We start from the raw sequence: 25,501 nt of genomic DNA, 5'->3' as shown, positions 1-25,501 counted from the left end.
GAGTCTCACGCCGGCCGGTGAATGAATTGGGTTGACATGGGATGGTTTGAATTGAATTGGATCGAAAACATTGTTTTTCAAAATCAATTGCATCGACTACAGTCAAAATGTCCAGCACCAAAACAGTCACCGTAACCGTAGACCCGCCGCAATCCTCCTCCTCAGCTCCCATCGAGCTAGAAACCATCGTCCATGAAACTCAGCCCAGACAATCTTCTTCCAATGCCGTCGCAGATCCAGAAACAGGCGGAGAGACATCCGAGTCTCAACCCCCTCTACCCATCTTCAAAATCCTAGTCTCCGGTTACTCATTCTTCTGCGCCGGTCTGGATTCAGCAACTCTCGGCCCATTGGTGCCGCACATTCTTGACGCGTTTGCCATAGGCACAGGTCACATCGCCATCATGTAAGTCCACTCCAACTCCAATTAACTCCTCTTCTATCATCTGTTATACAAAACTCTCATCTAAAATAAATGATCACCAGCTACGCCGCCATCTTCGCAGGATGGCTCCTCGCAGCCCTCACAAACCCCTTCCTCGCAGCCCACCTCCACCTCGGCAAGCTCCTCTTCATCGGCGCAATCTTCCAAGTCTTTGCCCAATGCCTCCGTCCATGGGCCCCCTACTCCCTCTTCTTCTCCACCTTCTTCTTCCAGGCCCTGGGTATGGCCTTCCAGGACACGCACTCCAACACGTACGTCAGCGCGGTCCGGGATTCGCATCGCTGGCTGAGCTTTATCCACGCCATGTATGCGCTCGGGGGCCTCGTCGGGCCGCTGATCTCGACCGCTATTGCTACTGCTGAGGAAGACCGTGAAGGGGGTTGGAGAACGGTGTACTACGTGACGCTCGGGACTTCTGCTTTGAATCTGATTGCGGTTGCTCTGGCGTTTAGAGATACCCTCTTCCTGATGAAATCACAGTCTGCAGAGGCACAGCGTGAGGAGAGACGCAACAAGGAGGCATTGGAGGAAGTAGGACAACTCTTGAAACTAAAGAATGTCTGGCTCATGAGCGCCTTTTACTTTTTCCAGTCGGGTGCCTGGTCCACCTCAGGAGGTATGAATCTTCTTCCTCTCACTCAACTCTGCCCATCCATCCATCCTCCCTCCACAACACATCAACTAACACAACCAACTAACACAATCAACACAGGATGGGTCGTCGAATACCTCACCCAACACCGCCACGGCAAACTCTCCCAAGTCGGCTACGTCCCCACCGGCTTCTGGGCCGGCGTCGTCCTCGGCCGCACCCTCCTCGCCGAGCCAACATTCCGCTTCGGCGAGCAGCGCATGATCCTCCTCTACTCCTGCGCCACCCTCGTCCTCCAGCTGCTCTTCTGGCTGCTCCCCAACCTCGTCGCCAGCGCCACCGCGTACGCCCTCATGGGCTTCTTCTTCGGTCCCTATTTTGCCACGGGGATGAGGGTGTCGGCCAAGATTATCCCGAGAAAGGTTCAGTCTACGGGACTGGGTAGGTTTCCCTCTTCTTTTTCCCCTTCAAAGTACCTATACGGACAAGACTTGAGAGTGGGTTGCTTACAATTGGTGTGAAACAGGCCTCATCTTTGTTCTGGCACAAGCTGGTGCCGCCATCTTTCCCTCATTCACCGGCCTCATTGCAACTAGTGCTGGTGTTCAGGTTCTGCAACCAATTGTGACCGCCTTGATTGTCGGAGGCGGCGTATGCTGGTGGCTTCTTCCAAACGTCACTTTAAAAGAATGATTGCGTTTTGAGTAGGCAAGTGTTCGGCATATTATGATTTAGCTGTTTTATATACTTTGGACACAGGCATGTACACAAATTCTCAGACGAGCAGTTTTAGTTTTTATGCAGACAACACGTCACAACTTATACGGCAACATATATCTTCATCACGGTGTATTAGCAATGGTAAACTGGTATCATATGCTCAAAGACCGGCCAAAATTCCTTGTCCCGTTCTCTTTTTATTTCATTTACTTCCATTCCCGTGATATATCCCTTCAAATAGGAGTGAGCCCACCTACTTCGAATATCCATTGGTCTTGACCCAGTCTGCCACGTCCTGGCGGTCTCTCTCCAACCAGGAAATCTTGGATCGGATCGCGTCCTTGCTCTGTGCAAGCGACTGGTCGTAACCGTTGTTGTTCTTGTCGCTAAAGAACTTCTCGACGCGGGCCAGCTGCTCTGGCTTGGTGAAGCCGGATGTCAGCAGTGACACCATGGAGCTGAGCATGGGCAGGGTAGGTGGGTGTCGCTTGTAGAGCTCCTCCCAGTTCTCCGTCATCCAAGTAAACAGGGCTTCGATACCCTCGGGGTGGGTGCGCAGGCCAGCAGCAGGCATGTAAATGTCTTGGTCCTTGACCTCGCCGTTCAGCAACAGGGCCAGGGTCCTCTTGATAAGCTCGGGGTCCTTGGCTCGGCCCAGAGATCGGAGACAGGTGTTGCGCTCATCGCTGTTGGTCGAAGAATGGTACAGTCCAATGATTTGGTCATACTACGCGCAGATAGTGTCAGTACAATTCCGTATCTATGCATATCCCCTACTGCTCGGGGAGGATGAGGTCAAAAACTTACTTCTTCCTTGCCGCCAAACTTGAGGGCGATTGCAAAGACGCTCTTGCGAATGTTGGGGTGAATCGCCGACTTATCGCCAGCCATGAACTTGGCAAACATTTCCTTGGAGGCTGAAATGATCTTCTCGTCGCCGCTCAAGCCAGCGCTGCCAAAGAGTGTGGCCTTGAACTGCTGCTCAACGTGACCGTCCGAGTCGGAAAACTCCCAGCCAAGCTCATGGGCCTTTGAGCTGACAATCTCTCTCAAGAATGCTCGGACACCGTCCCGAACAGCTTGGTCTTCAAACAGCCAGGCAGCTTGAATCGATCCAATTCGAGAGATGATCTCATTCCACACGACAAACTCCGTCTCAGCGTCAAATCCCTTGAGAAGGTTGAGGACGCCAGACGTCTTTCCGTAGCCAGAGCTGGAGAGGGCGGCAGCATCTGCAATCATGCCGGTCCTGTCCTCCGTGGACAAAAGACCTTCTTTTGCGGCCTTGCCCAGCTTCTCCAAGCGGCTAGGCGAGTAGAGCGTTCGGTAGATTCCAGTGTGGTTGGCATTGAGCTTGAAGAAGTCGGTGCTGGACACCTTGAATTCTTGCTCTCGCTCCTTCAAAGCAATAGTCTCATCAACACCATCCTTGGTCTTGAGACCCAAGAAGACAGGGTACAGGGTGGTGTCTTCCTCGGGCTTCACGTCACCGGTACGGAGGAAGCGGTTCTGCTTCACGTGGATAGAGTTCTCGCCTTCCTTCTCGGTGACAGTGAGGACTGGGTATCCGACCTTCTTGGTCCAAGCAGTCATGACTTCGTGGACAGGCTTGCCGCTAACCTCGGCCAACGAGTCCCATAGGTCGCTGGTCTGAGTGTTTCCATAGGCGTACTTGTTCAAGTACTTGCGGACACCCTCCAAGAACTTGTCCTCTCCAAGGTATGTGGAGATCATGCGGAGCACACAGGATCCCTTGGAGTAGGAAATGGCATCGAAAATTTGGTTAATCTCGTCAGCACGCTTGACGGGCACCTCGATCGGGTGGCTGCTTCGGAGGGAGTCGAGCGACAGAGCAGACTGCAAATCATCCGTGACATATGTCTGCCAAACGCGCCACTCGGGGTAAAAGATGTTGCAGGAATACCACGAAGCCCAGGTGGCGAAGCCTTCGTTGAGCCAGAGACCCTCCCACCAGTCCATGGTGACCAAGTTACCGAACCACTGGTGTGCCAGCTCGTGCTGAACAACCTCAGCCACGCGCTGCTTGGTGGCGGCGCCGCTCGCCTTCTCGTCCAGCATCAAATCGACAACTCGATAAGTGACTAGACCCCAGTTCTCCATGGCTCCCTGAGCAAAGTCGGGAATGGCGACTTGATCCATCTTGGGCAGGGGGAAGTCGACACCGAAAGCCTTTTCGTAGAAAGCAAGAGTCTTGGCAGCAAGGTCGACAGAGAAGCGTCCGTGCTCGATATCCTGGCCGGGAGGAGCATAGACTCGGACGGGGACTCGGAAGTCTCGCGACTCAATGTAGTTGAGCTCGCCGACAACGAAGGCGACGAGATAGGTGGACATGAGAGGTGAGGGGTTGAAGTGGACAGCCTTTCTGGTGCCACCGGTAATCTTGGACTGGACTTCAGTTTCGGAGGCAACGTCCATGTTGCTCAAGCATGTCAAGTTCTTGTCAGCAACGAGCGTGACGGTGAACTTGGCCTTGAGAGCTGGCTCGTCAAAGCAGGGGAATGCTCTGCGGGCATCGGTGGGCTCCATCTGAGTGCTGGCCAGGATACCCTCGGTACCATCTGGTCTCTTGTATGTAGAGCGGTAAAAGCCCGCCATCTTGTCGTTGAGCTGGCCGGTGAATTCGATTTCCAGCTGCACCTTGGTATCCTTGGTGAGAGTGTGGGAGCCGCCAAGGTCGAACTTGGTCACTTGGGTATTCTCATCGTAGGTAATGGCAGGCGTGGCACTGTGAAGACGGCACGCGTAACCGTTAGCACATCTGATTGTCTTTGTAATGAATGGAGCTGCGCAATGGCAGAAGGACAGGATTCTCACCTAACGGCCTGGCCACCAGAGGAGAGCTTTGCGCCATGGATATCCAGCTCGAGAGTGTGGAGGGAGATGGAGTTGGAGTTCTCGGCCACGTCAAGGTCGATGACGACAGTACCGTTGTACGTCAGCTTCTCAAAGTCGGGCTCGACCGTCAGATGGTAGTGACGAGGGATCACGTTGGCGGGTAGCAGCTCGCGGCCCTGGACGGCGGCCGAGGCCGAGCCCTCGAGACCAGCTCTGGATCGACACATGGCGGAGCAGAAGCGAGCAGACGAGGGAGTCGGAGCAACAGGAGGGCGTCGAGCAAGACGAAGGCGCGGGAACGACGACGACGACGACGACGGTGAGAAGGAAGAGAAGCAGAGGGAAGAAGAAACGGGGGAATGAGGAGAAGAAGAAAGTGAGGAGAATGAAGAAGAGTTGGAGAATGAAAGAGAAGAAGAGAGTGGCCTTTTGCGAAGAGAAGGCGGTGACGGTGTATAAAAAGCAGAAGAGGAGGGAGACGAAGCAGAAGCAGAAGTAGAAGCACGACAGGCGACACACCAGCCCGAGGAGCTCCTGGACCTGGACCTTGAGAGCCCCTCCAGCTTGAATGGCGGGGTCGGCCGCAGCATCAATGAGTGGCGGGGGGACCTTTGGGCGGCCCGGAGAGGCTGCAGCCACCCCATGCTGTTGCTGTAGGTTATGTACTTAGGGTGGTTGTTTCAGCAGTGGTGAGTTCAATGCGTACCGGAACTTGGAATGGGAATGATGGACGCTATGCACTCTGGTGGTGGTTTTTGCGTTTCTGTCCGTGCTTTTGCTTCTTATTGACACCCAACCTCACCTTGATAAGCTCAATAGCTCAATTGTCACTGGACATCTGCAGACGGCGGCTGCGCACGGCTATGCAATGCAAACAGCAGCTCACACAAGAATGTCCCGAAAATTTCAGTCCGGGCCGGGTTGGAAGGTCAACTCCGAGGATTAACCATGAAGATCACAAAAGATCCATGGATTTGGTGGGGCAGAGAGGCAAACAGGCCACTTTCGCTGTCTCAATGGAACGGGGACTTTTGCCCTTGCTCCTTAACACGATACGCAAAGGGAAAGATGCTCCGGTTTGACGCAATGAGATTAAGGCTAACGGCGTTTGTTTCAATTACACAGGACAGAGTGGAAGTGGGTAAAGTACATGTATACGTATAAAAATCACAAGACTCAGTGGAGGACATGTGTATGTCATTGACATTCTATATATGCTATTGCTGGGTAAGGTATGTGTGTATGCAGTCAAATCATCTGGGTTATTAAGGTAGTGTACAAAAGGCATCCAATCTCCTCCCAGGCCCAGCCGAGCTCACTATTACAAAAGAAATGTACATATCCAGACCTTGATCAGTCAAACTCAAGATGGCGCCGAGAAAATGCAAGAAAAAACAAAATGAGATGTACGCAATGATATACACCATGCCATAACGCCGATGGAGCCCGCGTCAGGATCAGCCAATCCATAATGCATGCTCATGTGTCCCGTCAATATGTACAAGTTCAAACGGGCGGCTGGACATCAGGAGATCTAGAATTATTCTTAGGCGTAGCATAAGATGGCGCAGTGTGATAAGACTCCGGAGTCTCATACACCGTGGAAACCGTATGGGCATTATAATCCTCATCTGAGTAAAGTAAAGCTGTTCCCGCGGATGTTGAACTGGTATGATCCCCTGGCGCACCATGACTCTCCGGAGAAGCATAGCCCTCCGAAGGTGACGTGTAAATATCAGAAGTGGTATTAGTGGTCGTAAAGAAAACAGAGGAAGGCGTGTCGTATCCTGTTGGAGGATTCAAACTGTGTTCAGTGCTTGCATGGCCTTCCGGAGAGCTGTATGGAACGGGAGTAGCATAAGTCGAGGGCGCATTGAATGTCGCGGTAATGTCATGTTCCACAGAAGGTTCATGAGACTTATGTGTGGTATACAGTCCTGCACCATTATAATCTGGCCAAGGAAGATGCGGCGTGAAAGTGTCGTGAGTGGTAGTGTCCGGAAAGATTGGAGAAATAGATGTAGGTGTTAGTTCGGCAATAGGCTCGACATTAGGCATAGAGGCAGCCAGCATGTACTCAGAAGCTCTAGATGGGCTAAGTGTCGAGAGGAATGCAGGGTCAATATAAGTTGGCATGGCAGCATTATAAGTCGGAGATGCGCCTGCAGCATAGAATGCAGAATAATCTAGGGCGCCGTTCAAAGGCGCACCAGCCATGTTGTTCAACGGCAAAGACCCATTAACAATATTGCTCCACGGCAAAGACCCATCAACAGTATTGTCCAAGGGCATAGAAACATCGGAAATAATGCTCAGCGGCGCATCGGAGACTTGACCAGTTGAGACAGGCCCAAAGTAAACGGGCGTCGTTGCAATATAGTTCGGAGACGCAGATGTGATGGGCCCTAAAGACGGGGCCGTAACAACATTTGGAGATGCGGCGGAAACATAGACTGACGGTGAAACGGGGGCGTGCCCAGATGACGTAGATTCAACATGAGTGGCTGTATCTGCAGTACTTTCAGGGGTCAAGGCCGTAACATAGCTTGGAGATGCAGATGACACTGAGGGTAGAGATGTTGATGATGGGTATTCCACAGACGCAGGTTCAGTATCAGTAGTAGATGCCGTGGCATCAGTAGAGCCAAATGTCGCGGGTATAGCTAAAGTATCTTGGGAAGACGTATTTGCCTGGTCTTTAGAGATCATGTGTGGACTTATGTTGTCCATATTTCCGTCAGGCCCCACGGTCGCAGCATGATTATAACTGGGTGTTTCATAATCAGCATAAGTAGCAAGTTGTGATCCAGTTCTAGCATCGGACACCGGGGCAGGGACCTCAGTGATCGGTAGATCCCACCACAATTTAGGGCTCACAGGAACTTCAGGGTCAATGTTTTGAACATTCATCAGAGCACCACTGGAAGCTTGATCTGGTGCAGCTGATAGAACCAGCTGCGTGTCATCGTTATTTGTGTCATCATGACTACCATTCTCCAATGAGTCCAAGTATTCTGTCGGTGTCGAGCGAAATAGGTGCCTAACGATTCTCTGAACAATTCTGAACCCTAGCTTGGCAGAGGCTGACAGGAAGTAGAGCTTCCTCTGAAGGACTAGAGTAGTCTTGATAGCGCGGTAAACATCGTCTCGGCGAGGAAGCGTCTGGGCTTCGTCGTTGAGTACCATGTTGCTCATCACAGTCGCGGCGTCAACAAGAGAAAAGATGATGAAATGAAATCGCCCGTCCCGAAAGGTGAGAAACTTTAGCCAGTTGTCTAGGACTTGAACTAGCAGCAGGGTCAGATCAACCGCAATCCTACGAAGCTCTAGCTCCTCTGCAGAAGACTTGTCGGTATATGGCAGCGCCATATGCGGCCGAAATGGATTCAGGACCATCATATATCCCATGGTGTAGTTGTAGTGGCGGTGATACTCGATCCAGGCTTGTTTCTTGTCGTTTGACGTGTCCGGGTTTGTCAATGCAAAGATTGGTGGGAAATTTTGCATCCACTCGTCAATCATGCCTTTATATTCCATGACGTCGCTGCGTGTCTTGATTTGGGCCGGGCAAGGGAAGCGGCCGGCTAATTTGTGGATTAGATCTGACTGCATATTCATATGCATCAAAGGAGAGAATTCTCCGTCCGGTTCCAATGTCAATGATGGGCGTTTCGCATTACACGTGCTGTGATCGACCATTGTATCTCGAGACAATCCGGAAGCTATTTGCCTGGAAAATACGTCAGTTACAACGTCTCAATTGCACGTGTTACGCATCCAAAGCAAGAGAAAGGTCTGCAGAAAACTCACCAGTCCCACGAGTCGATTACGCACCAAGCTCTCCGCCGTATTTCGAGCTCAAAGTTGGGTACGTCATTTGCATCTCGTTCGGTATCGAATCCTGTTAAGAGTCGAGAATACAGACAAGGTCAGTGGCTATTAGCACTATGGAGGACTTGAGCTACGGAAACAACATACCGAGTTCCTGGGCTTCACGAACGGCTGTATAGAAAATATGACAGGTCTCAACAAACATGGCCTCGGCTTTGTACCAATACGTCGAATGCAAGAGCCACAAGACATTGTTCTTATGGTAATGACCGGGAGGCATGGCGCTGTAGAGATAGCGCGCCGTATAGTGAAAAGACTCGGTACACTCCTGGCAACTAGGACCGAGCATTTTCGCGAGTTTCTTCTGTATGTCGACAGGTAAATGCTGACAGGCGCACGCGCACATCATCAGTAACAGACATGTCCATGGAATTGGCAGCGGTTTATTTCTGGACCTTTTTTTCCACCAACGATTGTACTCCCTGCTAAAATCGGTTTTGTGAATCATGCCATAGTGCGGGTTTACGTTTTGGAAAAAGCTCAGTATGAGAGTATCTATGAATGGGCAATCGCAGCGTCTGGTCAGTCGAAAGAGAACGTTGTAACATAAGTCCGGGATGGAAAGAGGAAATTGGTCGCCCTGACAGCAGACTTACCCAGGTGATTCCGGTCTTCTGGAATGATGGCGAGAGCAGTGCGAAGTTCGTGGCAGGCTGCAGCCGAAATGGAATACTGCTTGTTGCGTCGAGGTCGGGGTTGTCTCGTCTGGAAAGGAGAATTTACGCATAAATATGAATTTTCCTCCACTAGTCAATCTGATGTTCAACAAGGGGCCTTACCTGTGTATTGGGGGAAAGCTGCGTAAGTGGACCACCAGACTGCTCAGGTACCAGGGGACCTGGGTGACCCGAGTCTACCGCGACGCCATTCTGTCCAGCGGAATCAAGTTCTCCGTTGCCATTATCTGCGTCAGAGTCACTTTCGGAGTTGGAGTCTTCGCTGCTGCCGCGATACCGTTTCTTGGAAGCTCCGACTCCAGCGGCTGTCTTGCTGGTAGTAGCACCGCTCACTTGTGGTGGTGGATTAGCTGGTTTCGCCGGCTTTTCTTTGAAGATGCAATTGCGTTGGACTCCGCGCGACTTGCAGTGTACACAAGGGAAGATTTTATTGCACTGGACGGCAGAAGAGGTCAATATAAGGTATCCAGAACTGCTGGGCGTCTTGATTCGAGGCGTACTTTTTGTTTCCTTCTTTGGCATTCGGTGCACGAATATTTGAACCGCTGGGGAGTGACAGACTGGTCCATGTTCGTAATCCTCCCCTTTTTTTTGGCTCGTTGAAACCCTCTCTCCAACTGTCTTTTTCGTGTGGTTGTGGGAAATCAAGGAGAAGAGATGGTAGCGAAGGTTATATATACGTAAATCCGGTATCGAAACAGTCAAGAGAGAGAAAAAAAATAGGGGGAGATATGAGGATAAAGAAGAGGATAAAGAAGAGGATAAAGAAAGGGAGAAAAGCAGAGAAAATGACGATGGAAAAAGGCACTTTTTGGTGCTCCCAGCTGCCAAGGCGACGATCCAACGGTGCAGAAGGCCGAGCTGCTGTCCATCTCGAAACGGTAGAGGAGAGACAGCGGCCCTCAGTGGAGCTGAGAGCACTGAGCAAGACCAAGCTTGAGCAGGCACGGCGGGAGCTGTCCGAAAGGGAATGGCGCAATCACGTGGTGCATTAGCGGCGATTTCGCAGTGGAGTTAAAAGAGCTGTGATTGGCTGCGGAAGTCTCAGGCAGGTCTGAAGATGGCTTAGTGACCGTTAGGTACCCCATGTCGGTGGGGCGTGGATGCGTAGATGGATTTTAGCGCATGTGCGCAGGGTAAAAGAAACACTGTGTACGAGACCCGAGAACCGGGAATACCTGACAATGAGTGTGAGAGCATCTCAGTCTTAACACACGCAAGATTGGGCGTCGTGGAGATGGTTCGGGATCTGTCCGTCGCTAGAGGGGAAGAGCCTCGAGTCATGAGCTGAGATCCGCCGAGGCAATCCTGTTGCATGCAGTTCAGACCAGATGAGGATAAAGCACATTAGTGTATCTGGATACTGACAGCCTAGAATGTTTTGAGCTCTCTCTCTCTCAGCGTTTCACGTATACTAATGCACGAGATGCTACTACTAGCTTAGCTGAAAACCCCCAAACGAGAGAAAGGGGATGAATGAATGAACCGTTTAGCACTCAAGCACATCTCAAGGCGTCCAGAAAAGGCGTCCAAGACACACCCGACCAGAACCTCTAGCTACATTAGTACGTAGTTGTACGAGTACCCTCTGTCTCAGTCCCAGCCTAGGTCCTCCCGTCCGTCCAGACAAAGAAACAAAAGCCTGAAGCCAGATCCCGACCCTTGTCCTTGTATACAGTGGAAATGCCACCCCTGCCCTCAGCCGCAGCCACTCCGGCACCATCGGTTTGTTTGTTTCTTTGCATTGTTGGCCATGCCCGCCATGCCGCCCACGCTAAAATCTCGTACCCGGCGGGAGGGTCGCAACGGTTAGATTGAGATTGGCGATGCTTGCCGTTGTGGTATCGTGAACCGCGGCATCCCGTAGCGCGGCACCTGCTATTCTGTGTACCAGTTACCTACAAAGGGGATCTAGCATATGCACATTAACACGTACATGTACTCTATAAGAGCCTCTCATCTGCTGCGCTCCCGATACGTGTATTCCAACACTACATCATCAGCATCACGAATACTCCTTTTTTAATGCAGTTGGCTGGTCAGGGGATTACTATAACCTCCTCTACCGCATTCTCCTGCATCCAAAAAAGACTCCAAGTACATGTACAGCACGGGCCATACGCCATGACCGCTTCACTTTAATCTGCGGTGCTGGTGACACAGACAAACCGGCAGTTGTGGCTGTCTTTTTTTTTTTTTTTTTTTCTCATCCGGGGTGTCGTGCAAAGCCGGTGAGAAGAGCGTCAATCATTTGAAACAAGAGCACCAAATCAAACAACAAGAACCTAGGCTGGCCAATAACGAACCTCCGTCGTGACATCTTCCCTTGCCTTCCTTTTTTTCCAGCCTCACTTCAAAGAGCAGCATCCTTGTCTGCGCTGCATTAGTCTGTTTGCCGGGTTTGACTTTGTGACCGGGGAACTAACTCTTCAACACCACTATCGTCGCCGTTAAAAAAAGACAGGAAAATGGAAACGAAATGATGGACAGGGTCTGATTCGTCGGCTAACAAAATCTGTCTCATTACTGTACTCCGTGCTCGTAACCATTCCTCATCAGAACATCACTGCATACTGCGTGCATATTCCCATCTCGCATGTACAGCAGTTGCATGGATCAACCAGATCGACACACTCACCGTCACTCTGACAATAACCAGCCCGGGTCAATTACCGAATCTGGAGCCGTCATGGCTTCTAATTCTGGTGCCAAAAGCACATCTCCCAGCGTAACGCTGAACCCGTCATTGGCAGTAGACGTAGGCGGCCACTCTAGTGTTGTATCCGATCGCACATCATCCCAGTCCCGGTCTTGCTCCCGTTCTTGGCCCTGACCCTGGACCTGGACCTGCTCCGCAGATGGCGCCTGGATGTTGCCCAGGTCAATAATTAAGATTACGTCCAGGTCATTGGCCATCCGACGTGGCGCTCTGCCTGGTCCCTGCTGCTTTTCTTGGCCAACAGGTTCCGGCTGCTGCACCCGGTGCTGTCTTTTGTGACTCTTCATATCTCCGAGAGACAGCAAGACATTGGCCAGCGCGTTGAGTGCCATTTTTGGAATGCCGAATCCCTCTGTCCCTGTTGCCTGCTTAAAGAACTCTTCCGTCTGCCTGGCGTAGAACGAGAGTGCCAGCACCTCCTCGTTCACAAACTCGGATAGATACCCCCGTTGATGATATACCGACTTCCATACTGTGATAATCTCCTGCAGTGCATAAAGTGCCCGGATGCTGGTGACGGTGGGACAGCGGCGATACGTTGCAATGTCGAAAAGTACCAGGGTATCCAGAGCTGAATGACTAGACTGTATGAGAGACATGATGGCTCGGATGTAGGCCATATCCCTAACAGCTGCCAAGGCCGGTGGTTGCGTCCCTGTGTGTGTTGTTGACCGTGTTGGACTGCATGTGACGGCTAGCTCGTAAAACTTGACGCGGCAGTAAAAGAAATGCATCCGGAGTGAGCCTGTCATGTGTGTACTTGTTAGCTAAAAGAAACAAGCCACTCCAGGCAGGGAGCCCAAGCCTCTTACCATTCAGTACAGGTTGAGCAGCATCTCTCCATCTTGCAAAGCGGCTCTCCAGTGACGAGATAGTATGTTGATCGACAGGACTTGCAGCATCCGCTCCAGGCTGTGCCAATGATACCCTGATTCTCAATGCTTCGACGCCCTCTGCTATCATCTGCAGCCGCACCCACGCAACCAATCGTTTGTCATTGTCGTCCACACTGTTCTTGTCAAAAGCATCCAAACCCTTCCGCATACTTTCAGTCCAAACCATTGACATGGGTCGACGGAGGCTAACAGCGGCACTATCCGTCGGGTCAGCAATCTTTCCATAATGTCTCCGTTGAGGCGAATACACATCTCAAAGGAGAAGGAAAATAAAGGGATGCAACAGGTCGCTTACATCGACATGGTCAGATAGGCAGCAAATGATGTGCGCCACTCAGCGGTGGTATGCTCCACGGGTGAAATCTCCTCGCTCCACGGCCAGAGGCCCAATTCACGCACCATCAGGCCTGCAACCTGGATCCATGTGTAAAAGTTCAATTGCACCATGTCGTCGGGTGTGACGTACCACTCCACCATTACCAGAATGGCTTGGACCAGCTCAACAGACTTGTGCCCACGGACCATGACCTGCTCTGATAGGTCACCTCGTAATTGGAGATGAAGCTTTCGAAAGAGGACTGGATCAGATGCTCTGCATGCTGCAGTGATGACTGCGAGGAGTAAAGTAGACTGCCGTCTCCTCAGCCAGCCAAAAGTTTCGTGACTAGAAAATGCCACGATTGGATACTGAGTGAGGACGTTGTTGACGAAGTCGTTGAGTAGAGCTATGGCTTTGCCTGTTGACAGTAGATTCGAGGCAAGCACCGTCTCCAGCGACGACTGCAAGTGACAATTATTCACCAGTTTGTCCTCTTGCTCTTGAGATAGCCACTTTCTGTCTTCAACTAGCGCTGCAGTCCCACTAGCATTAACAACTTGAGATATTGGCGGCGGTGCCTGGAGAACACTCCTGCTGGTTGTGGTGCGCACTATGCCATTGTCGTACTGTCTCAACTTTTGCGAGTCTATTGAGGCCTGCAGCTCCGCGAGGCGTTGTTCTAAAGCTGTGACGCGCGTATCGGTGCGCTTCCTCCTCTGTCTTGGCGCAACAGTCTTGAAAACGCACTCGTTGTTGGTGATGAAGCAGCGCTTACACTTGTTATGCTCGGCGAACGTCTCCAACGAGCAACGAAGCTTGGAAGTACGGCATGAGAGGCAGGCATTCTTTTGCATCTTGAAGTGACGAGTCCTTGAGCCTCTCAAGGGAAATTGAACTTCTGTGAATTAGCTCTTCAGGTGATGTTAGAAGACAGGTTGGCTCATCCGCTGCAGTCTCTTGAGAACCGCCAGTCATCTCAGGTGTCCACAGTCCTCCCAGAACTCTAGATCCGACCCGACCGGATGCTGGTATATCGTGTAAAGAGATTTTCCTAAAGCACGAGTGCCTGAATGATCAATGGAAGCTAAATTCCGGGTTGCTAACTGAATTTGGTAAATGATCCATATCAGGGTTGTCGTGGTGTACGGGATTCTGCAGTCTATGGTGGACTCCGACTTGGTGTCAATGCCATCTGGTTTTCTGCTGGTCAATTCGGTTCCATCAAGATTCTACCTCTTTCTAAAGATAAAAATCATGAGATAGATGACGGTACGAGAGGAATTGAGAAAGAATTGAGAAAATCCTTTTGTCTTGTATATCCGACTTGTATCGGATATAGATACTCAAGGTAACGAAAGCTCAGCTTATGAACAAGATATGGCGTGAGGGCGGACATCTCGCGTTTCCGCAAGGAATTTCTTGGCCAATGGGAGAGAGCTGTAATGAATCATTTCGACGCTAATCGGCCTGACAGGAATCTTTCGGTATCCGCCTGTAAGCACCGTAAACTTGGCCCTGCATTGGTTTCAATGAGTGCTCCCACATTGACGAAGTTTTATAGCCCAACTTTAACTAAAGTCTTGGTACCTTCTGGAAAACACGAATGTGATCATATAGCTTGTTCATTTTGACCCTTGCATAAACCTAGATTACATGACCACGATACAGAAGCCGCCATATTTGTTCGTCCACATGCCCCTTTGTTGCGAAGAGACACTGAATGGATATCTGATCTACGTAAAAGTTTTGAGTGAATGGATCTCAAATTTAGATGGTGCCGTGCTAGAGCCGTGGCGACCGCTTAGTCCAGGTCATTTTCCCGCTTAGTAAGGCGTTGTGTTAGGAGTTTACTCATGTTGATGGGATTTTTAAAGCTTCATCACGCTGCGGTGTGATTCCTCATACCCTAGACCTCCAATAAACCGGGGGAAAATACTTGGCATCCAGGATTTACTTTGCAATAGAGCCGAGAAAGATTCCCATCTTACAACTCTCGGGAATTAATTGGATCTCATACTATCGATATCCTGAACATTACCTCTACCTAGAGACCATGATTTGTTGTCTAACGTCCATGGCTTACAACACCAGTCAAAATAACTTTGAGGGAAAGATCATCAGCGCTTGACCAATGACAATTTAAACAGCATGTAATACTCAAAACACCAAAATTCTATTCATCTCCATGATCAACAACTTCACATTCGTCGGAATCTCCATGACTGCGAGTGATGACAAAGAAATCCACCTTCTCCGCCCTTTGGTTGACATTTGACATATTGGGCGAGCTTAGCGTCGGCACATCCACCACCCCCTCGCTAGAGTCAGAACGATATGTATACTCGTGCCTGTATCTTGATCTTGTAGGTGGATTGTATTCGATACTTTGCTCCTTTTGCTACTCATTACGGTCCCTAACGGTCTCATCAACATGACGATACGCGTGCGTGAGTCTACGGAAGACGACATCCCCGCCATTGCTCGTATAGCTTCGGCGGCCTTTCACCCGGAAACAGATGCCATTGCAGCCCGGCTATTTCCTGCTCGGCTCGCTGGAGAGGGCGAAGCCTATTCCTGGCGATATGCCAAAAAGACGGCAAGCCTGAGTTCCACAGACGCCATCATAGTCGTGGCTGTCGACGACTCTCTAAACGACCAGGTGGTGGGCTTTGCTCTGTGGGATGTATACGGACAATCGCAGGCGGCCAATCAACCCCGGTCTGCCGCTCAACAACTGCCGCCACCCTCGTTCGACCAGGAGGCGTATGCAGAGCTCCGCGCTATCGTTTCAGCCGACCACCAGGAGATGTTCGGAGAAAGAGGCATCAAGGACGTCTGGCGTAAGTTTTTTCTGCCCTCCCCCTGGGGAAATTCTCCGTGTCCCTTATCCGAAATTGCCCAAAACGGGTAGCTAACAGGAGCTTTTCCCGGCTCACAAGATCTTGATTACCTCGGGGTGGACCCGCAGCAGCAGCGGAAGGGGATCGGGAAGATCCTTTTGGACTGGGGCATCAGCCGGGCGGCGAGCGAAGGAAAGGATTGCTATTTGCTGGCGACGCCTGCCGGGAAGACGCTGTACGACAAGACGGGCTTTGAGGAGGTGAGGACGGTGCCAATATTTGGAGTTCTGCACACCTCCATGATACTTAGACACGGCAAATGATGATCTGCACATGACAAGTACTGTACGAGTATGAGCACACGACAAGCAGCTACGAGCACGAATATTCCACCCGACCTCTCACAAGACATGGTGCAAAGGAAACACGGAAATTATTCCCCTAGTAAAATTGACACTTTAGATCGCAGTCGGCACTGGGCGGCGCTAAGAAACATCATTAAAATCTGTCGGCCGAGAGCTTGTGGCTGTCCTCGGCATATTCACGCACCCATGTCCGAGTTGGCCGAGCCTCGCTTTTTCAAATCTCAATACTCCCTCCCCCCTTACATCGCCATGTCTCAATGTCCCTTGCATTGCTCCATCCAAGTGCTGTATCCCTTGATGTGACTCCAGCCCACCACCGAATATTTGCTTTTTGCGATACCGCCGAGACAACTCCCAAGCCATGAACCAACAGCAACACGAACCTTACCGCCGCCGGAGACCCGCGCTCTCATGTCTTGAATGTCGGCGGCGCAAGCTCAAGTGTGACCGAAGTAACCCTTGCGGCCGCTGCGTCTCGACCGAGACACAGTGCAACTACAGGATCCATCAGGAGAAGCCCGGAGCCAGGCATCGGCAAACTCGCCGAATATCCAGCTCCTCGGTGCCAAGCCCTCCAGCTGTCCAACCAGCCTCGCCTTTGTCACATGTCGACCCAATCAGGCATACTATGAGTACTACTTGTAACGTCACTACGAGTACGAGTAATAGGACGGCATCAGATCATGGCGGCCGAGAAAACGAGACACTCAATGCTGCTGCATCGACGCTCGGGCCAAATGACTTGTCGAATACACCAGGTGCAAATGAGATCCAAAATCCGACTCGCCCCCGGTTCGTGGATCCCGAGCTCCATCATCTCAGGGAGCGGGTACGGAGACTTGAGCGGTCCCTTGTACATGTTCCCGTACACGATATATCCCAAGCCGGCAGAGATGTCCTCGCTGGTGAGTCGGGTATGCCGGACGCCCAAATCATCTTGAATAAAACAAGAATTATGAGATGGAGCCACTGGGTTGGCATAGCTAAAGAGGTACAGTCTACAGCTTCAGCTTGCACATTGTACATTTTCGGGATGCTCACATGTTGCTGTGTAGTTTGAACCCATCATCTCCTGCTACGGAGCAATCTGCGGTTTTGGAGACATCAACTCGTTTAAGAGCGCTGAAACCAGAGCTCTGATCGTCGAGACCAGCGGCTTGCTCCAGAAGTGCAAAAGCGTAGCTAGAACCCTCAAGATTGGACGGCCTAGTAGATGCCTTTCATCGCTGAATTTTGATCTGACGCCCCCTTCCCGTCAAGTGGCAGACAAGATGGCAGCCTTGTATTTCCAATCATTTGAGTCAACACATCGGATTTTACACGAGCCCACCTTTTGGAGAGTATACGAGAGATTTTGGAGTAGCCCCGAGACTGCTTCAGGCATACTACGCCTCCAGGTGCTTCTCGTGATTGCCATAGGGTCCAGTTTGGCTCCGCATGTGGAATCCGATTCCGGACTTCGCCAAATGGTGCATCAATGGATATACGCAGCTGAAACTTGGCTTTCTGGGCCACTGGAAAAGGACCGTCTCAACATCTCCGGGCTGCAGATACATTGTTTGGTGATGCTTGCTCGGCAAGTCTTTTCCATCGGAGGGGAGTTCATTTGGGTTTCGTCAGGGTCGCTCATCCACCGGGCGATGCAGATTGGTTTGCATCGGGACCCCAAACATCTCCCTCCTATGTCCGTATTGCAGGCGCAGCTGCGTAGGCGCTTATGGGCCACAATCCTGGAACTAGTGGTCCAATCGTCTCTCGATTCGGCATTGCCTTCAAGGATCTCTTTCGATGAATTTGATACTGAGCCGCCGGCTAATAGTAATGATAACGAGATAGGAGAATCAGCCACTGAACTGAAGCCTCACCCCAAGGAAACCTTTACCGGGACATCTATGCAGATCATCCTCCTGGACTCGCTGCCAACGCGCCTTCGAATACTCAGTCTCCTGAATGGCCTAAACTCCGAGCTGTCTTATCTAGATGTGCTTGACTTGAGCGCGGATATTCTCCAAACTTGTCGTCAGTGGAATACCTTTGCAAGAGAAAACAAAGCATCTGGCGTCACCCCCTTTCATCAGAATTTACTCGACTACCTTTTACGCCGTTTCTTGATTCCGCTCCATTGTCCCTTTGCTAATAAAGCGCGGGTGAACCCGTTATTCCATTATTCACTCAAGGTTAGCATAGACACCGCCATGACCATAGCATCTCCTGAGCCAGATGAAGGATTCTTCAATCTTATGGCGATTGGAGGAGGATTGTTCAAAGAGGGTATCCGATATGCCACAAGCATAATTAGTCTCGAGCTTCTCGCCCAAGTCGAAACCCAGTATCTCGACGGAGCATTACACCGCAACTCACATTACATAAATCCGCTCAAGAAGGCTATAGCAGAAATGACCTCCCAATCGTTAGAGCGGATCCGGCAAGGAGAAACAAATGTCAAGAGCCACATGTTCTTATGCATGATCACGGCTCAAGCGGAATCCACGGAAGAAGGCATATCTGGCGAAGGGCGTGTTGCGAAGGGTGCGAGGGATAGCATTTCGTTGTGTCTGGAACTGTTGCAGAATCGTCTGGGTACCACTTCTCTGTCAATACCTACGCCGGATGTCGAATCTATCATTGGTGAAAGGGATGACTACACATATGGATTGGATTTTGACATGGACTTCTTCTTGGCGGAAACAGGTTTTTCTTGAACTCCTGAAGTCTCCAGAAAGTCAAGGACTTATTAGGATCGACTTGGCATGCTTGTAACATGCCAATGATGTATATTTGCAACTGAAAATTGTACAACTTCTCTCCTCTTTGTACAAGACCAATGGTCGCGTGATGTCACGATGGTTACGCAGATATAACGCAGCGGTTATAATTACTATTTTGAGAGACCAGATGTAACACGTTTCATGCACAACTTAACCCACTCGAATGAGTGGCGGAATCACAAGCTATTGTATAGAAAATGTTTAAAGGGGCCATTAATTGAACTATTATGCGATGCCCCATTTACACTGTGATCGCCCCCTCGGCCGAAACGGTAGCGGGCGGATATATCGCGCGGCAGAGATTTACGGCTTCAATATACCGAGACCAGCAGTTCGACGTATACGAGTAAGATATATATATATCCCTTACATATCGCCCTCATCTAAACTTAAGAAGTTTGTTAGCATCATCTCCTCTCAACTTCAATCTCATCACCACAACTCATACACTTCAAGAACCCAACAAGAACATCGATACCAATTCTACAGAACTCTAGCATCACCATCAACCTATCAACACCAATGGCACAAATGAAAGTGTTAATCAGCGGTGCTGGCATCACCGGAAATGCCCTCGCCTACTGGCTCTCCAAGTTGGGCCACAACGTCACTGTCGTTGAACGTTATCCTGAGCTTCGAACGACTGGTCTTCAAGTCGATCTCCGAGGTCCTGGAGTCGAAGTCTTGAAGTTGATGGGACTCGACCAAGCTTTTCGTGCCAAGGCCGTGCCAGAACAAGGATTCGCTGTCGTCGATAGCTCCAACAGACAGCGAGCCTACTTCGGAGTGAACAATTCAGGCAAGGGGGTGCAGAGCTTCACTACTGAATATGAGATCATGAGAGGTGACCTGTGTCGTATTATGTACGACGTGATAAAAGACAAGGTCACTTTCCTATTTGGAATCTCCATTGACAGCTTCAAGCAAAAGAACGATGGCGTTGAAGTTCATTTCACCGATGGCAACACAGAACAATTTGACGTCTTGGTTGGTGCTGACGGCATGGGCTCAAACACTCGCAAGCTCATGCTGGGCCCTGGTGTCCAAGACGCATTACGCCCAGTGAAGGGTGCATATACGGCATACTTTACGATTCCTCGTCCTATTCAAGAGGGAGAAGAATACAACTCAACGTTCTACCTGGCGACTAAAAGGCGAGCCATCATGACACGAAGGCACAATCCAGAGGAGATCCAGATATACCTCCCTTGCAACACGACCTCTGTTCGAATGAAGAAGGCCCACCGTGACGGTATTGAAGAACAGAAGAAGGCGCTAGCGGAGATTTTCACCGACGCCGGATGGCAGTCAAAAGACATCATTCGAGACATGTTTGACTCGGAGAACTTCTATTGCGAGCGCCTGGGTCTTGTGAAGCTCGATTCTTGGTTCAACGGCAATGTCGCCCTTTGTGGTGATGCCGCATACTGTCCTTCGCCACTCACCGGCATGGGAACAACTTCCGGTCTCGTAGGAGCTTACGTCCTCGCTGGAGAAATTAGCCGTCACTGCGGAAAGGCAAAGGAGGGAGGCAAGCCTACTGATGGACTTGACGTGGCGTTCAAGAGTTATGATGACAAGTTCCGGCCGTTCATCGACCAGGTAACGCACGGAGTGGGTGACGACACCATCTTTTGGAACAAGATGCCGGAGTCGCCATTTACTATTGCGCTCGTCAACTTGCTTTTGGGGATAGCTGCTTTCTTGAGACTGAATGTTGTCGGAAACTGGATCCTGAAGGAGAATGTGAAGTGGACGCTTCCCAACTACGACGGACTGATGAGAAGTTGATCGATCGACTTGTTTTCTTATGAGCCTTTAATACTGGCTATGTAAATTGCATGGTGAAGGTCTTGGCAAACACACTACTCCAGTATCACAACCCTATCTAGCATTTAATATCTCTATATTTCAGTTTAATTTATTATCTTTATACTACTTGATCATATGTACTTCTGCTGGCTACAAAGGCTTCTCATATTTGTCTTCTTCTAAGGTATTGTTAAATTCTATAAAAAAGCCATTTGGTAAACGAATAAACAAAGCGATACTAGCTCTTTATTCGCCCTTGAACGTCTTGCCAAATAGAACAACCTGAAGCTGATCATAGATTGACAAGGCACCAGCTCCAGCAACACCACGAAGAATATTTGCTCCAGCGCCATTAAAGAGAGCCCGCACTCCATTCTTCGCAATGATCTGCCTCGCTGCATCAAACGAGCTCTTATATTTGACTGCCTCTCCCGAAGTCATCATCATGCGCCGGCGGATAGTGTCTAGCGGATAAGCAGCAATGCCCGCCGCCGTGGTGACAAAGTATCCCAGGCAAAATGAAGCCAAGAAATTGTTTTCAAGGGCCCCAATGAGAACAAGCGGCTTGAAAGAGTCGTACATGCCAAAGTAAAGGCCGCGATAAACAACAGCGCCAAAAACAGAGGGAAAGAAGCCGCGGTAAAGACCGACGATGCCATCCGATGCTAGTGTTTTTCGGTATACGTCGATGAATCCATTAAATTGGCGCTGTCCTCCCTTCTTTGCGTCGTTCGCCAACCGAGTCCGCGTATAATCAAGAGAATAGACAAAAAGCTGGCCAGTCGCTCCGGCAGCGCCTCCGGAAGCCAAATTTCCCACCATCCACATGGCATAACCGTCGCGATCTTTCTTATAGCCAAACATCTTCTTAAACTTGTCGCGAAAGGCAAAGTTGAGAGCCTGCGTGGGGAAATACCGAATCACATTCGCCGTGTTGCCGCGCCACAAGCTAGCAAAACCCTCGTCGGCTATTGTGCGCTTGAAGCATTCGCCTATGCCATTATATCTGCGGTCCAGGCGGCCAGCTTTGATCATTTCGTCTTGGTTCTGGATGAGGAGCTTGACTCGCTCGATGGGAGCGGCAGCGGTCTTGGAGACGGCGGCAGAGACACCTCCCATGAGGAAATCGGCCATGAAGGGTGGCATGCCCAGGACCTTGTCAGAAGGCTGTGCTGAATGAGCCATTGTTATTGTTCCAGATGAATCTGATACGAGAGTGTGTAGAAATAAAGTCCGATATATTGGTAACAAAGACAAGCAAATGAAGTCAGATGGTAGAGTAGAATATGGAGAGAAATTTGGTATTAATACTTATGTCTTGAAGAGAACCATCGATACGTCATTTGCCCTCAATGAATCTTTTTGTCTCCCTTTCATATTCGAAAGAGGTAATAGAAGGCTTAATGTCGTCCATATCGGCGCTCCGGGTCTCATTATGCGCCCCGGACTCCGGAGCACGGGACGGCGCTATGGGCCGGACATGGCTGCAGATATCCACTTACATGGCCTTAAAAAGAACGTGGGGATAAAGTACAGCTAATCAGAATTGTTATTATACCACTAGAATCCCGAGGTTATATATCCTTTTATTCTTTCGTCTTAACTCACTCTCGAGGGTACGTGGAGCATATAGGTGTCTCTGGCAGCCTCTACTTGTAAGCATGAGGAAGTGCCTGACAATAGCAATGCTTGCTCTCACAGCCTCGTCCATCTCTATCTTTGCTAGACAAGATATCATAGGAAATAGAATTGGGTCGCTCTTCGATGTTAGTCCAACTCTGTACATATTGACATTCGGGTATAGTTCATCAAACAAGGGTGTGGGTGGTAACGATGTGTCAGTGCTCCCACTAGTGAAGGGAGTGAAGGGCGTGAGAATATCATATCCACCCATTAATATGGATCGAAGCTCCAGAGATACAACCATCGATTACAGAGTACAATCACAGCCATCATCGTCAATTTTGCCATCTATAGTTACGTCCTCGATCTCACGACTCTCATGCCTCTTCCAAAAGTCCACCAGATATGTCAGCCACGTCCTGGTCAAGCTAAAAGACAAATGCCAACCATGGAGCCGAACTCCGAATCCAAGCCGAACGCCGAGGCCGAGAGCCGCAAATCTTCAGCACACTCCTCGCATCGTTAGGCATTCGGCTCTCCGTCTTCACATACTCAAGAGGTGATACAGCTGCAACAGCGGCTGTGGCCGGACCCATATATCACTATTCACAATGAACAGTGCATCTCCCAACTTCGCTATCCCCTCTGAAATCCCCCGGAGACGCAATGGCCGTCCACAGGCCTGCGAGCCCTGCCGTCGGCGCAAGGTCGCGTGTGACCACCGGCTTCCCATTTGCTCGCGGTGTATCCGCAAGAGCACACCCCAGAGCTGTCGATATCTTATCCAAGGGCAGCTCGTAACGCCGGCTTTGCCCTCAGGTGGTAGTAGAAGCCAATCGGCAGAGATGCTCGATGAGCGGCAACCTCGAGAGCCGACGGGACCAAACCCAACTACATTAAGCCCGTCGACACTGGAAGATCTCTCCTCGCCTCCGGATGAAAACGTCGGGTACCTTGGCGCATCGAGCTTCCCGGAATTCTTTCGCGAGACTCAAAAGCACCTCGACTATGTAGCTGGTCCTAATCCAACCCATGATGGCCTAGCTGGTAAGAACGAAAACAACGTGACGTCGACCAAGATGGCTCCAGACGCGGCGGCTTTCGAGCTTGCCTTTACGGTTCTCCGGACCATCCCAACTAAAGAGGCAGCACAGTTTCTGCTGAGGCGGAATGTGAATCCTAACGATGCCTGGTGCCGTCTCGCTTTGGATCGTCTTCACGCATCTCTGTGGACAGCACTGGGCCACTTCCTCGACGGCGAAAGAACTAATGAAGCAATGTCACAGCTTGCATTGCTGCTTTTCCAGAACAGCTCCAAGCCCCTTAAAGAAGACTTTCCGGATCCAGATCAGTGGTTTGAGGCCTTCTCCGGCGCCAATTTCCGATGGGAAGGATTGGGCATCTTGTTCACGTTTTGGTGTTTTGGATCTGCCTCCCTTATAGAGAATGGCACTGTTGAGCAGCGCAAGTGGCTTGGACATCACAATCGGAAGAACCTTATGCAAGTTTACAAGAATGGTGCCTCAAGAAGCGTTGATCTTTGCCGCTTGACGAGCTGCAACAACACAATGATGGTGTATCTCTTACACATGCATGGTCTCACCGAATCACTCATCACGGGTGATACAGGTAAGTGTCTTCGTATCTCGTATTCGTCCCAGCAGTGTTTAGTCTATCCCCTGTCTTCTCGTGCCTAACAAGTCATACCCAGGTGCGGGATTCTGGCGGCAGCATGCAGAGGCCGTCGCCTTGGCCACCTTTCTTGGCCTCCACACAGCCCAACCGAACAACTCGGTACCAGAGGAGTCAGTATCTGTTCAAGTCAAGCGAAGACTCTTCTGTTCCGTCTTCAACATTGATATGGTGGTTTCTACTTTGACAGGCCGGCCTCCGTTAGTCAGTAGCAAGCTGTGCTCGACGCCGTTGCCTCTCGATGTGAGTGATGAATCGTTGCTCAATCTCAAGGTTCGGCCTCACCGGCTGGACAAGGACGGATGGAACATGGAAGGAAAGAATCATCCAGTTACATTTCTGCGAGCGGCCTACATAATTGCTGGGATAAGGAGTGAAATCCTCGAGATTGTGCTCCAGGCGCCTCATGTTCGCACCCAGCATGACTTTGAGTAAGTTGGTGCCATTACACCTAGACTGAGAGAAAACTTGTCCACTGACACACTAAAAGTTCTTTGCGGAAACGAGAAATGGACGTCTTCGCCCGATTTCCAACCGGACTGCAATTTAACAACGATGACTTTAGCAATCCCTCCGTCGATGCTCCCACCCTTTACATCAGACTGTTGACACGACTTGAGCATCTAAGCAATCTGTTCTTTATTGAGCGACTCTCGTATAGAGGGGATAGCTTATACAGCCCTCAAATGCTTGAAATCAGCCTCGAGATGATATCCCTTACCCTCTCCTTCTGGACGCAGCAAAACCGTCTCGAAGGCCTGCAAGGCGACTACGAGTGGCTGGTCATGCTACACGCCGCGCCTGCAGCAGGTATCTTGTGCATGGAGCTCTTGAAACAGCCTTCCGCCACTGAACCGCCAACCGTCCCTAAAATCACAAAACCCATGATAATAAAGCAGCTCAGTTTACTCATCGGCTTCCTCGAATGGATCGGACCTGGAGCCCCCGGTGCCCATTTGTGTAACAGCATCAAGACGGTGGTTGAGCGAGTGATGGAGCAAGCTCTGAATCCTACGATTCCAAGGCCAGTAACTCAACAGGAGTTTGACATGACATGGGACACGAGTTTACCAGAAGATATGAATGACTTTAATTTCGGGCTATTAGACACGTTTGACTGGCTGAGGCTTCCTCCAAATACAATTTAGCCTGGTTGGAACTAGGCTGATTTGTTTTCCTTCTTCAATTTTGTCTTGTATATCTTACGCGCTTTGGACTGAGACGTTTGAAGCAATATTCTTTTAATATGGATCGGAGCGAATTGTTACTGTGTGATTGGAACAACA

At 50.4% G+C, this 25,501-nt stretch overlaps 9 protein-coding genes across 9 annotated transcripts; 5 read left to right on the top strand and 4 right to left on the bottom strand.

The window, feature by feature from the left end:
* The first annotated feature begins 36 nt into the window (after window positions 1–36).
* On the top strand, window positions 37–1,928 carry V8C40DRAFT_257438 (MFS transporter). The gene is made up of 4 exons (XM_083218498.1): window positions 37–406; window positions 487–1,061; window positions 1,158–1,478; window positions 1,564–1,928. Exons 1-4 carry the CDS (start codon window positions 108–110, stop codon window positions 1,728–1,730), a joined length of 1,362 nt encoding a protein of 453 aa, XP_083068144.1. The 5' UTR covers window positions 37–107; the 3' UTR covers window positions 1,731–1,928.
* An 82-nt stretch (window positions 1,929–2,010) lies between these two features.
* V8C40DRAFT_270687 (peptidase family M1-domain-containing protein) lies at window positions 2,011–4,840 on the bottom strand (the record flags this gene model as incomplete). Its single annotated transcript, XM_083220207.1, has 3 exons — window positions 2,011–2,484; window positions 2,565–4,503; window positions 4,593–4,840. 3 exons carry the CDS (start codon window positions 4,838–4,840, stop codon window positions 2,011–2,013), a joined length of 2,661 nt encoding a protein of 886 aa, XP_083068143.1.
* Window positions 4,841–5,617: 777 nt separating this feature from the next.
* On the bottom strand, window positions 5,618–9,750 carry V8C40DRAFT_283708 (uncharacterized protein; the record flags this gene model as incomplete). The annotated part of the gene is made up of 6 exons (XM_083222013.1): window positions 5,618–8,343; window positions 8,424–8,514; window positions 8,592–8,728; window positions 9,097–9,209; window positions 9,284–9,616; window positions 9,682–9,750. 6 exons carry the CDS (start codon window positions 9,748–9,750, stop codon window positions 6,120–6,122), a joined length of 2,967 nt encoding a protein of 988 aa, XP_083068142.1. The 3' UTR covers window positions 5,618–6,119.
* Window positions 9,751–11,803: 2,053 nt separating this feature from the next.
* On the bottom strand, window positions 11,804–14,383 carry V8C40DRAFT_283705 (Zn(II)2Cys6 transcription factor). The gene is made up of 3 exons (XM_083222012.1): window positions 13,098–14,383; window positions 12,713–12,993; window positions 11,804–12,645 (listed from the first exon to the last, which is right to left on the bottom strand). The coding sequence occupies exons 1-3, from the start codon at window positions 13,967–13,969 to the stop codon at window positions 11,822–11,824; spliced, it is 1,977 nt and encodes a 658-aa protein (XP_083068141.1). The 5' UTR covers window positions 13,970–14,383; the 3' UTR covers window positions 11,804–11,821.
* A 1,029-nt stretch (window positions 14,384–15,412) lies between these two features.
* On the top strand, window positions 15,413–16,538 carry V8C40DRAFT_257430 (acyl-CoA N-acyltransferase). Its single transcript, XM_083218497.1, has 2 exons — window positions 15,413–15,955; window positions 16,055–16,538. Exons 1-2 carry the CDS (start codon window positions 15,547–15,549, stop codon window positions 16,276–16,278), a joined length of 633 nt encoding a protein of 210 aa, XP_083068140.1. The 5' UTR covers window positions 15,413–15,546; the 3' UTR covers window positions 16,279–16,538.
* A 143-nt stretch (window positions 16,539–16,681) lies between these two features.
* V8C40DRAFT_277978 (uncharacterized protein) lies at window positions 16,682–19,022 on the top strand (the record flags this gene model as incomplete). The annotated part of the gene is made up of 2 exons (XM_083221015.1): window positions 16,682–17,311; window positions 17,376–19,022. The coding sequence occupies 2 exons, from the start codon at window positions 16,682–16,684 to the stop codon at window positions 19,020–19,022; spliced, it is 2,277 nt and encodes a 758-aa protein (XP_083068139.1).
* A 588-nt stretch (window positions 19,023–19,610) lies between these two features.
* Window positions 19,611–20,879, top strand: V8C40DRAFT_283693 (FAD/NAD(P)-binding domain-containing protein; the record flags this gene model as incomplete). Its single annotated transcript, XM_083222011.1, has 1 exon — window positions 19,611–20,879. One exon carries the CDS (start codon window positions 19,611–19,613, stop codon window positions 20,877–20,879), a length of 1,269 nt encoding a protein of 422 aa, XP_083068138.1.
* Window positions 20,880–21,146: 267 nt separating this feature from the next.
* Window positions 21,147–22,085, bottom strand: V8C40DRAFT_283692 (mitochondrial carrier; the record flags this gene model as incomplete). Its single annotated transcript, XM_083222010.1, has 1 exon — window positions 21,147–22,085. The coding sequence occupies one exon, from the start codon at window positions 22,083–22,085 to the stop codon at window positions 21,147–21,149; it is 939 nt and encodes a 312-aa protein (XP_083068137.1).
* A 963-nt stretch (window positions 22,086–23,048) lies between these two features.
* On the top strand, window positions 23,049–25,499 carry V8C40DRAFT_123850 (Zn(II)2Cys6 transcription factor). The gene is made up of 3 exons (XM_083210976.1): window positions 23,049–24,152; window positions 24,235–24,646; window positions 24,706–25,499. The coding sequence occupies exons 1-3, from the start codon at window positions 23,135–23,137 to the stop codon at window positions 25,361–25,363; spliced, it is 2,088 nt and encodes a 695-aa protein (XP_083068136.1). The 5' UTR covers window positions 23,049–23,134; the 3' UTR covers window positions 25,364–25,499.
* The last annotated feature ends 2 nt before the right edge of the window (window positions 25,500–25,501 follow it).

This window comes from Trichoderma camerunense, assembly GCF_050948025.1.
Source record: "Trichoderma camerunense strain CBS 138272 chromosome Unknown V8C40scaffold_24, whole genome shotgun sequence".
NCBI classification, from domain to species: domain Eukaryota; kingdom Fungi; phylum Ascomycota; class Sordariomycetes; order Hypocreales; family Hypocreaceae; genus Trichoderma; species Trichoderma camerunense.
Note: the sequence above shows the minus strand (reverse complement) of the source record. Positions and strands in the feature narration are given on the sequence as shown.